Source organism: Sipha flava, unplaced genomic scaffold, assembly GCF_003268045.1.
Source record: "Sipha flava isolate LNK unplaced genomic scaffold, YSA_version1 76_pilon_pilon, whole genome shotgun sequence".
In the NCBI taxonomy this organism is placed as follows: domain Eukaryota; kingdom Metazoa; phylum Arthropoda; class Insecta; order Hemiptera; family Aphididae; genus Sipha; species Sipha flava.
The window spans coordinates 1034024-1046137 of NW_020273616.1; the positions used below are offsets into that span (position 1 = coordinate 1034024).

At 29.1% G+C, this 12114-nt stretch overlaps 2 protein-coding genes across 4 annotated transcripts in view; both read left to right on the forward strand.

The window, feature by feature from the left end:
• Positions 1-12114, forward strand: part of LOC112692664 (protein rhomboid-like) — an 87830-nt gene that overhangs the window by 63219 nt on the left and 12497 nt on the right. The window contains exon 1 of one of the 3 annotated variants that reach the window (XM_025567402.1): positions 10756-11094. The exons of the other annotated variants lie outside the window; for them this stretch is intronic. Coding sequence (XP_025423187.1) covers positions 11089-11094 — 6 coding nt within the window. The 5' untranslated portion in view covers positions 10756-11088. Of the gene's footprint in view, positions 1-10755; positions 11095-12114 lie in introns of those variants that run through there. 3 annotated transcript variants of the gene reach the window in all.
• Positions 1433-5033, forward strand: LOC112692663 (52 kDa repressor of the inhibitor of the protein kinase-like). The gene is made up of 2 exons (XM_025567399.1): positions 1433-1989; positions 2506-5033. Exon 2 carries the CDS (start codon positions 2535-2537, stop codon positions 4995-4997), a length of 2463 nt encoding a protein of 820 aa, XP_025423184.1. The 5' UTR covers positions 1433-1989; positions 2506-2534; the 3' UTR covers positions 4998-5033.

A 12114-nucleotide genomic window follows, 5' to 3' on the forward strand; every position in this document is an offset into this window, starting at 1 on the left:
GATTTTGTTATGTTAAAAAAATGAAAGATAATCATTAAATATTTTTTTTGATTATAGTCATATTTTTCCATCCATTCTACAAAATAATATAGTAAATCAGCAACGGTCACATTATTACTATTAATAGTTACGTGCACTGTTATATTGTCATATTGTGTCGTTTCTTAAATTACACTAATTCTGTTGGAATTTTTTTAATATTATAGGTTTAGATATTATAACCGTACAATTAAATGTGTATTTCCCACGGAACTAGAAAATTCGGCAATCTTACGTGTACAAAATATGTCGCAGCTTATACCCACTAGACTATAAATATGATAAAACCGTCAAATTCAATCGTCTCCCGTACAATAACTTTTTAAGCAATGTCATGGACACATTAGTATTACATGAACTGTAATTTATATTAAACAAAATAGGAATAGTGTTTTTTGGTTTTTTTTTTTTTTTAATAAAAAGCGTCCGTGTTATAACGTCGCAAAAGGTATATCGCAACGCGTCGAACGATATGATGCGTCGAAACAATTAAAATAGTGGACGGCGCTGAATATACGCAACAACGGTGTCGGTATGCGGACCAAAACTCGTCCATCGCGAGCCGATGATATTATAATATATATATAAACTGTATAATATTGTTCTCATTCCGGTTTGTGAATGTGTGTAGACTACTGCTACAGGGCCGGTGCACACGTCGAATAATTACTATTATCGTAAGTGTCCGAGACGCCGTCGATTTGCACCCGACAAATTATAACTATTAACTGGAGTCCATGTTCTGCAGGAGACACACGTGTAACCACCCCGTGTACGAGATGATCGTTTGATAGATCGATTACAATCAAATACGCCTAATGGTATTATAATATAAAAGAATATGTATTCGTGTTTGCGCGCACGGTAATATTTATAAAGGAAGCCGAAAAACTAAACACACACATGCGGCGCTAACTGTTTTTCTAGGGCTCGTTACAATGGATTGCGTGTTCGCGTGCCCCCGTTGATTTGTTCGCAGCATACTCCGGTGAACTGGTCTCGCGTTCTACGTATCACAAAACGTACACACACGCACACCTGTACGTTTATCTATAAGTACATGAATTGTATATTCATGATAACATCCGGTGGTCTACGTTAATTATTGTCCGATGTGCTGTTTTTACGGTTGTTTCGAACCGTTTTATACACCGTCGTAAACATCAAGTATACACTCAATACACATTATAAATATACGAATGTATAACATGTTAATAATAGGTACGCGTATATTTTATGTGGGGTACTACGAAACTCGGGCCGTGTAAACTTTCGGCGGTGAAACGAACGTATAATATTTACCATACAATTTTTAGTATAACTTAGTAACGAGATAGTAGTGGTAGTGCTTACGTCAAGTACAAATTTTGCAGGCTTACAGTGCATGGCCGTATTCAGGGGGAGGGTTTTCCGGGTTCAAACCCTCCCCAAAATTTGTTCAACATTTTTTTTTTGCCTATTCACTTGATGTTTTTTTTCTGTATTCAATTGAAATTCAATAGAAAAGTGTTTCTTAATCCATCGTCTAAGTCGCACATAAGGTAAATTATTATCCCAGACGTATTATTATTGTGTAAATAAAATAGAATTGTCTACGAGAATGTCTACGCGCAAAAATTGAATTTAAAACAATGCACTGCTTTACGACGGGTAAAACTCTGTATACAATGAGATAAGATCACGACTGACGTTATCGTTGTCGCCTGCCCATAGCTTTGGCTGTTCATATGGACGCACCAGAGTATTTACGTAGTTATTTTTAGTATTCTTCAAATTTTGATAGTGTACATACCTTATTAGAATAATCGTCGATGTTTAATTTCAACTCGAATAGAACTAATTCGGATAACCGATTACCGAATCATTTTTCTTTTGGATTCTCGTCATACAACACACCATGGCGGTGCGCCGTAAACATTGCTGTTAAACGTTTCTATTGATCTGAATTCCGTAAGTATATTTACTACCATTTTTTATTTAATAGTTTTAGAGTTATATTATTTATAAAATATCATAGCTCATTTATTTTATACCAGTTTATATGTTGGACAGTTAATGTAAATATGTACCTGCATAGTCTCTATATTATAGATATCAGTGGTGTTTATTCAGTGTGCAAGTTATGCATTAACGCCCAACTTTAATTATACATATTATCATTTATCAATCCTATTTATTTTAATATTTTATTTTATTTATTTATTTTATTTTGATATGTATAATATTATGTAGCACATCTTGTAATTATTGTAATTTTTCGTGTAAGAAAATTAATGTCACAAAAAAATTACTTTTATAAAATGTCTTCATTTATCTTATTCATCAATATACAATTTAAGTGGCATTTAGGTTAATTTTAGACATTTTAAATAGATATTTCCTAAATAAAATTTTTAGTTATAACAGCTCCAAAATATCTATAAACACGGGCGAATTCTCACTTATGCACAATATGTTTATTTTTAGAATTAATACACAAAAATTAAATACCGAAAATGAAACGAGTTCAAAGACAATTGGACATCACTGCATTTACACAAATAAAAAAAGATAAGACAAACAATCCAAATTCTGAATTTCAACCAGTTGAACCTACTAATATTAATTATTCGAATAAAGATGTTTCTATTGAACAAGCTTACTTAGAAGAACTTCCCTCAGTTAGCAAAAATAGTACTGATATTCACAACCTTACTTCAATGCATAGCAATTATACTCCTTCTGTTTCTACCATGTCCAATAATTTTACTAAAACACCCATAGTTGGAGTAAATGATATTGGTAATTATGTCCATAATTTAGAAATTAACGATTTAAAAAAAGAGGAACTCTTAAAAACTCCGTGGGTTCCTTCTTCAACATATATTTTCCCTGTAAAAACCAAAAGAAATTTACGATTTCAATTATCTTGGATAAAACGATTTCCATGGCTTAGTTATTCACAATTATTTGAAGGAGCATTTTGTAGACTATGTGTTTTGTTTGCTCGAGAAAAAGGAGGTAATGGTAGCCATCAAAAATTAGGTGCACTTGTTTCTAAAGAGTATACTAATTGGAAAAATGCTTTGCAAGACTTTCAATTACATGCTACCACATCTTATCACAAATTGTGTGTCGAGAAATCTGATAGTTTTTTAAAAGTGAATGAAGGAATATCTAAAAATATAACTGAACAACTCAGTATTGAACGTTCTAGACAGATTGAACAAAATAGAAAAATTTTACTTTCTATTATAAAAACCATAATTCTTTGTAGTAGGCAAGAAATTGCTTTTCGTGGATCAAACAATTATGGAAATGTAATGAACATAAATGATTTTAATGACGGAAATTTTAGAGCTCTTTTACGGTTTCGTGTAGCTTCAGGTGACACTATGCTAGGAGAACATTTGAAAAATGGTCCAAGAAATTCTTTATATACTAGTCCTGGTATTCAAAATTACATAATTTCTATTTGTGGTGAAATAATCAAGTCAAAAATTGTCCAAATAGTAAATGCTGCCGAGTGCTTTTCTGTGTTAGCGGACGAAACTAGAGATATTGGAAGAATTGAACAAATGTCTGTATGTTTGCGTTATTATGACCAAAAAGATAAAAAAATTCGAGAAGATTTTTTAGAATTTACACCGGCTGTTGATCGTAGTGGAAAAGGACTAGCAACTTTGATAATGGGGTGTTTACAGAAGAACAGTATACATTGTCAATTTTTAGTTGGACAAGGTTACGATGGAGCCTCTGCCATGAGTGGATATTTACATGGTGCTCAAGAATACATAAAAAAAGATTTTCCCATGGCACTTTATGTACATTCCAGTGCTCACTCGCTCAATCTAGCGTTGGCCAACGCCTGTTCATTGCCCTCAATAAGAAACTGTATTAGCACCATTCAAACTGTTGGAACATTTTTTCGCTCATCGGCTCAAAGAAGTGAATTATTGAGAACAACTATTATCGAAACTCTTTCAGAGACAAGGCATACCACATTAGTTGCATTATGTGAAACTCGTTGGGTTTATAAGCATGAAAGTGTCATGCGGTTCAAAGAACTATATCCCGCTATTATTGTTGCATTGGAAAAATTGGAGTCATCAATAAATAAAGAAACTGCTCAAAAGTCTTGTCATTTATTAATCACAATTAAAGACGCTAAATTTGTTATACCTCTCGTAATAATTGAAAATATTTTTTCGTATACATTGACATTGTGTAAACAGCTACAGACAATTAATGCTGATTTAGTCGAAGCATGCAATCATGTTGATGATGTGTTAGCCGTATTAGACGAAATGAGAGAAAATAACAAACAACATTTTTCAGACCTGTTTTCTGTTGTTGCCATCATGTTGAATAAAAATAAAGAAGACATTGTTTTGCCTCGTATCGCTAATAAACAAACACACCGTAGTAATGTGTTTTCTCATAGCTCTGAAGAGTATTACAATTTTAATATTTTTTTGCCATTTCTCGACTATATCAGATCACAGCTTTGTGATAGATTTCAAAAACACAAATCTTTAATAAGTTCATTACAACAAATCATTCCAAGTAAATGTATAATCGCTACCAATGAAGAAATAAACGATTGTGTAAACTTTTATTCTCAGATATTGATTGAGCCTAATGCTTTCAAAGCTGAATTTGCAATGTGGAAGACAAAGTGGCTAAAAGAAGGATCTCGCCCAAAAACAGCAATTGCAGGACTTGACAATTGTAACCCTCTTTTATTTCCTAACATAAGGAAACTTCTACAAGTCTTAGTTACTATGCCTATGTCAACAGCGACACCAGAAAGAACATTTTCATCTTTAAAAAGATTGAAAACGTATCTCAGAAATTCGACTGGTGAAACACGCCTCAATGGATTGGCTTTAATGTCAGTTCACCGGGACATCAATGTTGATCCAGAAGAGGTACTTACTCAGTTTTCAAAATCATCAAGAAAAATAATGTTACTTTAAAATTAATAATCCTATAAATTGTCAAATTAAAAAATGTAAGTTACATGTTTTAATAATTATTAAATATACTTACTCTAATTATAATTATATAACTATAAAAATATTTACATGTAAAATGTGGTTGTCAATTGAAATACCTTACGAGTAGTAAGTATTAAAGCAGAGTGTATATTATATAATATGGTGAATAATATAAGTACATTTTTAAACCTAAAAACTAATATGGTTTGAATTGGTTAAAATTCTAAAAATCATGTTCTAGTTTCATCTTAAATTGAAAACCCCCCCCAAAAATAATGGCTGGATACGGCCATGTTACAGTGATCTATACGAAAATGTTTCCGAAATATAGTCATTGTTTTAATAATTTCAACAATTACAATAATTTAATTAAATAATAATACAATAATTACAATAATTTTATTACCATAATAAAATATACAGAATATAATAGAAAATATTTTATAAACGTATTCGTCACTTAGTTTATTGTAATATTATTTAGTATATAACAACGATTATGTTTAAAAATCAATATCTGAAAACAAGAATAAGTTCATGCGAAGTATTTCTAGTAGAAAAAACCCTCGCACTACAAAATAAATAATAAAATCTCACTAAAAAAATACTTTTACTTTACCATACAATTAATATTTAATGCCAACTTAAATTTTATACAATGTACTGACAAAAGATTACTCGTCTGGGAGCCAATAAAATCACGTCTTCATTATTTATATTTTATACTTTAAAGTACATTATATTTTAGCGGCATTTCTATTTGAAAACATTTTTGTGGTCAATTTTATAAAAAATATTACTCGTTTGGTTTGCATTAAAAACCGAATTTTACATTTTAGCAAGCACACATGCATAATATTTTTGCATGACACGTCCATAAATGTCACAAACTCGTGATTTTTTGCTTGCGTGTGTATAACCAGAATTATTATTCGCTTTACTGAATAATTAGTAAAAATAATGTACAAAATTATTAAAGTAACATACATTAAATTTCATAAGCCTAAGTATTAAACTAACAATGTTATACATTGTATACATGATACAAATGTATACCAGACTAACATGACCATAATTTTTATTTTTTAGTTTAAATATTTAATTTATAGTTGATAATTTATAATATAATATTATTATATCCAAATAAAATAATTTTGAATTTATTGAAAATATTAATTATTTTACTATAATCCAAGACAGCTCCGGCTAATGATAAATTATGGACACTAAACATGTTTAGTTTTTTCGATATTCTATGCATATTACTACTTAATACATGAATAATTATAGTATTCAATATCACTGCAATGTCGAACCATCCGATGATGATTGTATTGATTGTTTGACACATCCGTTTAAATATTGAAATTAGGAAACTATAAATAAACAATAAATTATAAAAATTAAAAACCATATGAATTTACTTCATAAGTGGTGAATATTTTTACTAAGCATTTTGACCGAGAAGTTTTATCATTGACAGTATATAATATTACGTAATATACACATATATAGCTTTATTCGAGATAAATCACATTATAATGTCGAGAAAGGCAAATAAAATTAATAAAAACAAGTATAAATTAAATTTTTAATTAAACTATTGCAATTTCCATATTGAAATATATATGATTTCATATTACATAAAAAATATCTTCAGAATTTGAGTGCGATCATATTACATAATATTATTAAATTACGTATGTGGTGTTCACGTGGTATTGTTAAAAATAATGAATTATTTGTTTTTATATTTTATTTACATATTCAATATCTTATATAATAAACATAAAATACAATAGTTATATATGTTAAACTAAGTATTGCTTAATGAAAAAGGTATAACTTTTGCATACTTACAGTATTTAATAATGTATATTATAAACATATTTAAAACATATTACTGTTATGTTACAGAACGTTAAAATAAAAAATGTGCCGTATAGTTTAGGAAACGCTGATATATTACAGAAAATATAGATGGAATCACCTGATAGTTTTGAATCCGAATTCTTAAAAATTTGAATTAGAAACTTTAAAATATGATTATTAATGATAAAAAACAGAAGTCATATATAGAGTTCTTTTTTTTAGTTGAGGTCATGTTTTATCAAATTCTGATTTGATTAATTTTATAAACCAAAACTATTCAATTACAAATGATTACTCAAGAAATTGAGCGTAATTAAGTTTATCCTATGAATAATCAAGCAACCCATTTATTTGGATATTCGGTAATGTACAATATATTAATATTTTATTTGACTAAACATGTTTCTTATTTTCTTCGAGACGAGTGATAATTTTGTAGAATTTGAATTATTTTTTGCTTGAGTAATGAATGTAACTACCTATCGATTTCTTAATACTAATATATTTAATGTTTTCACTATAATTTTCTCAAAAATCAGATAAAGCAAAATTAATGTACCATATTATTAAAATAAAATAATAACGGAATACGTTAATTCGAGTTTAATTTATTTCTTAGTTCAATATATTAAAAAATTATTTAATTTTAAAATTTTTTAAAATGTATTATTTTGCCAATTCCATGTTATTATTGACTTCCTCAGACTCCCGAAATAATTATTTTACTGCAGAAACGTTGGTTATATTCATATATTGTATGGCAGTTGGATCTACAGTGGTGCAGTCAATTCAGACTTTAAAATGCAAACGTTTTCTAATCTTGCAATGCTTGGTAAATTTTTAAAAATTTTAAAATATTATATAATTATTATTGTAATAAATTCAACATAAGGTATAATGTATTCGTATAATACATTATGTAGTTATTGAGTGTAACAACTGTACAGTAAAATTACTATTTACAGCATTTTCATCTCCAAAAGATTGTCAAGTTTGCCCAAAAATGAATTGTTAAATTTACTCTTAGCTAGATATTAAATTTAATATACTTTTTTAGTTAAGCTAATAAAATAAATTATGATTTTTGACAAGTATGGATATTCTACATATATTTTTTCAAAACTAATGTTGGCTATATTTTGACGTGTTATCTACCAGAAAATTTATTTAGGTGCAAACTAATTGGAAATAAAAAAACAACAATCACTTTCCTGAAATATTAAATTGTACAAAACCTTTTCTTCAAATTGTTAGTTCATAAATAATTTAGTAGGTAGCATTTTCAATTGTTTTATAAATATTAATAAGAGAACCAAGTTTTGAGATATTTTTATAACATACAAGGTAATGGGTATATTCAAAAAATATTTTACCTATATAGATATATTTTATTTTGTTTTTATGTTCGGTAAATTACAACAATTTGTTTGATCACACAAATATTTACTTCTTCTTTTGCATTGGTTCTCAAAATCAAGCAATATTCTGCCACTCTGTGTATTTAGTTTGTATTAGTTTGCACTTTAAACTTCTGCTGTTGTATTACTACAACTATTGCACCACTATTTAATATACGAGTATGTATAACTGTGTATCACTTAATGTAGCTATAATATAATTGTCAGCCGTTCAACAGGGAAGAAATTTGGCAATACCATTAACATGTAATATATAGGTAGGTTAGATACATTTTTAATTATCATTACTAAAACGTAAGTCTGCATGAGTTTTTTAAATTAATTTAAAATTAAATAACATTTTTTTATAAAGGAAATTTTAGTTTTCATTCAAAATGTGTGGTTTTAAAACTAACTATTAAATATCGTTAAATATATAAAATTGGGTTTGGTGCGCATTTAAACAATTGCACTTTAATAGATGATAAACCTTAGACATTATACAACTTAATATTGTTAAAAGAGCTTAATTATAACTAAATATGTCTATTAGGCAATTATTTGTGACTCAAGTCAATTAAACAGCGATGAATAAAATACACACGTTACCATTTAATTTGAAATGACGTGTACATATGAAATGCAAACCGGATAAACGTTCATTACATTAAAAGATTGTATGTACTGTTTTTGATTGTCATCAAATTAATCACGCATTTTTCAAAACATACGAAAGGGAGAATTATGATTCATTTGAAAAGTACGACTCATTAGACATATCTGCCAAATGATGATTCACACAGAACGATCTGTATTTCAATTAGGCATTTCAATTGTAACTGTAATATTGCACGAGTAACATCGTATATGATTTCCATTGACTCATCGCAAGTATTCATTCACATCCTGTACAAATACGTATAAAGCTATATGTATACATAGGTATATCGCCGTACGTTTAAGGAATGCAAATGACCTCAACGTAGTCGAGAGTATGACACATTTGTTGTGCTCTGCACGTGAATGTAAAATCTATTTTTTTTGCAACAGTTCCCATATTAATAGAAATTTTTAATCATTATAGCATACAAATTACAATACAATACTTTTACTGCGGGAAAAAAGGTTGATTAAGTATACTTTCATCAACATTATATGAGGTCAATAATAAAATAGAAACAATAAACCGGAGAAAAAATATTATTCTAAGATTTTACTTTACAGACATTCCTAAGTACTTCCTTCGGTGTTCTCGAACCGAGTCACGGTTAGATTTTTTGTTTTGTACTGAAATTTGTTCTATAAAATACGTGGCTACATTTTTTGAAAGCTCTGGATGTAACTGTCTACATCTGGGATGCAGTCAAATATAGCTTAATTAATTAAAAAAAAAAAAAAATAAATAAATAAAAATAGGGAAAATGGTAAATATTAAAAAATAATGCAATTGTAGATAACTAGTAATATGTGGATATACCATATAAATTACAGTAATTAAATTAAAATTAGCTTTACTTACCGTAAAAAAAAAAAATAACAATAATAATTAGCTAATTAGGTACAAAATAATCTCTTCGTACTAATTACAAAAAATATTTAAAGGGCAAAAATCGAGTAGTGTTATAGGCAAACGTACTCGAGGCATGCACTGTCGTCGATAATCTACTAGGATCTAATAACTAGGTGATCGGTAGGTATTAGTGGCGGCCGTAAAAAGGCTATTATTTATTATTACATGTGAGATAGGTTGTTCATTAATTTTTAATCCTTCGACAATGTGCGACGTAACGTACGGCCGACCGCGTTGTGCAATTAGAGGATGCTGACCAGTGGCGTAGCTATACAGGAAAGGGTCCCGGTGCCGTATGGCTCTTAAACTGATATTATCCTTACACGAAAATTCAAAGGTATACATATTATATATATATATATATATATTTTAATGTGAATAATTATTTATTATGAAATGATAAATAAAATTAATTTCCTGATAATTAACAGATGTGCAGAGTAAAAAGAAAATGCCGTTTATTAGGAGGTACCTATTATAAAAAATAAACAAATATTGCGTGTATTATTATTATTCTGCTTTAATACTGATTGTTACTGGAACCACCACGTACGATTAGTAACCATTAATTAGTAACGATTATACCATCAACATTGTTAATTATTTTAGGGAAGTATAGTTTCAGAAATGTTCAAGGTGCCCCCTATGCTCCGGGGTCCCAGGGCACTGCCCCGCTTCGCCCTATGATAGCTACGCCACTGATGCTGACGATTTCGCACGACAGGATTTTTCGTACGCAGTGCGCTTGGAAAGAAACGATCGCGTACGAAACGTGATAAAGTCGTCGCACATTTACGTTACCGTGTTATCATCGACGTTTCGTCGGCTCGTGCCGCTAGTTTCGCTACAATCGCTACCGAGTTTAGTGTACCGCTTGTCGAACAGCCTGACGGAGTGGGGTCAGTGGGGAACAGACACCGCGGTGGTTTGGGGTTGGTGAAAAGGCGGACCGATTTTTTCTCGACGCGGCCCCTCAGTCCATCCAGTTGTGCCGACTGTAGTCCACTGTTCATCGTACTCCGCATTCGACGTTCCGAAGGTTCCGCAACGATCAATTTCGGGTTTTTACAACAACATCATTTCCAAAACACATTGTTTCGCGTGATTCGTTCGTTCCTTTTTGCTAAATTACTTTTTTCTGTAATGCATTTTTTGAAAAAATCGTCTTGTTCAAACGTAATGATTCCAATGACCAAGGTGTACGCCAATATGTGCAGCATGAATCTCTACAATGAAGGTACGTTTTCTAATAATATATTTTAATGTTTTAATTAATTTGCTTAAAGTTCGTACGGAAATAGTACTCAAAATGAACATGATCACATAAATTATAAAATAATATTAATTTTTAATTTTTAAATTTTAATTATAAACCTAATTGTACAATAATTTAAAAAAAAAATGTGTTCGTTATATCACAATCACGTTAAACTTTAAAATAGCTTGTTACCTACTTCAATTATGTTTTTTATATAGTTTATATATTCTATAAATATGTATTTAGAAATTTTATAATTTTGGATCTAAAGTTTAGATTAAATAAATAATTAGATATAATAAATAATAAAAATAATTTTCAATTAGTTATGGTATATATAGATATTATTTTAATATTATAATACTTGACTTTTAACAGAACACAGTGTTAAGTGTTAGTGTTAGTGAATATTCGTTCAAATTATTATTCGCGAGAAATTATATTAAAATTATTAATAAGATGGCCTTTATCTGCAAGAATGTGATATAGAGGATAAGCACTATTTATATAAGATCTTACAATTGGTTTGCCCATTTTCCAATGTTTAGGTAGTGTAGGTACCTGCAGAATGCAGACTTGCAGTTAAATGAAAATAACAAGGTTAACCGATTAGATTATAAACGAAAATATAAAATGAGGAGATAACAAATTTTGTTATCAACAAACACTATTCTACAAATAATATATTACTATAATCGGCTTTACCTGTAATAAATATGTATTCAATGGAGTTGCCATTACTATATAATTAATATTTAGGTAATAGGATTTTTAAAATAATTACTTCAAAATGTTTATATAATTTTTTTAATGTTTGCTTATTTTTTTTTTGTTTTATAAATTAATCAACTGTTTTCCATAACTAAATATTTTATAAAGGTGTGTACATTGTATGTATTTTTTACTTACAGGTATTACCTGTATACGTTACTGGGGGTCTATAAAAAAAAACAGCCCTATATCTAATGGTATTTGTTCTCGTCAGCGTAAAATATGTGA

Bases quoted from the DNA above. Each gene is read 5' to 3' on its own strand.
- LOC112692663 (XM_025567399.1), top strand. From the start codon at position 2,535: ATGAAACGAGTTCAAAGACAATTGGACATCACTGCATTTACACAAATA.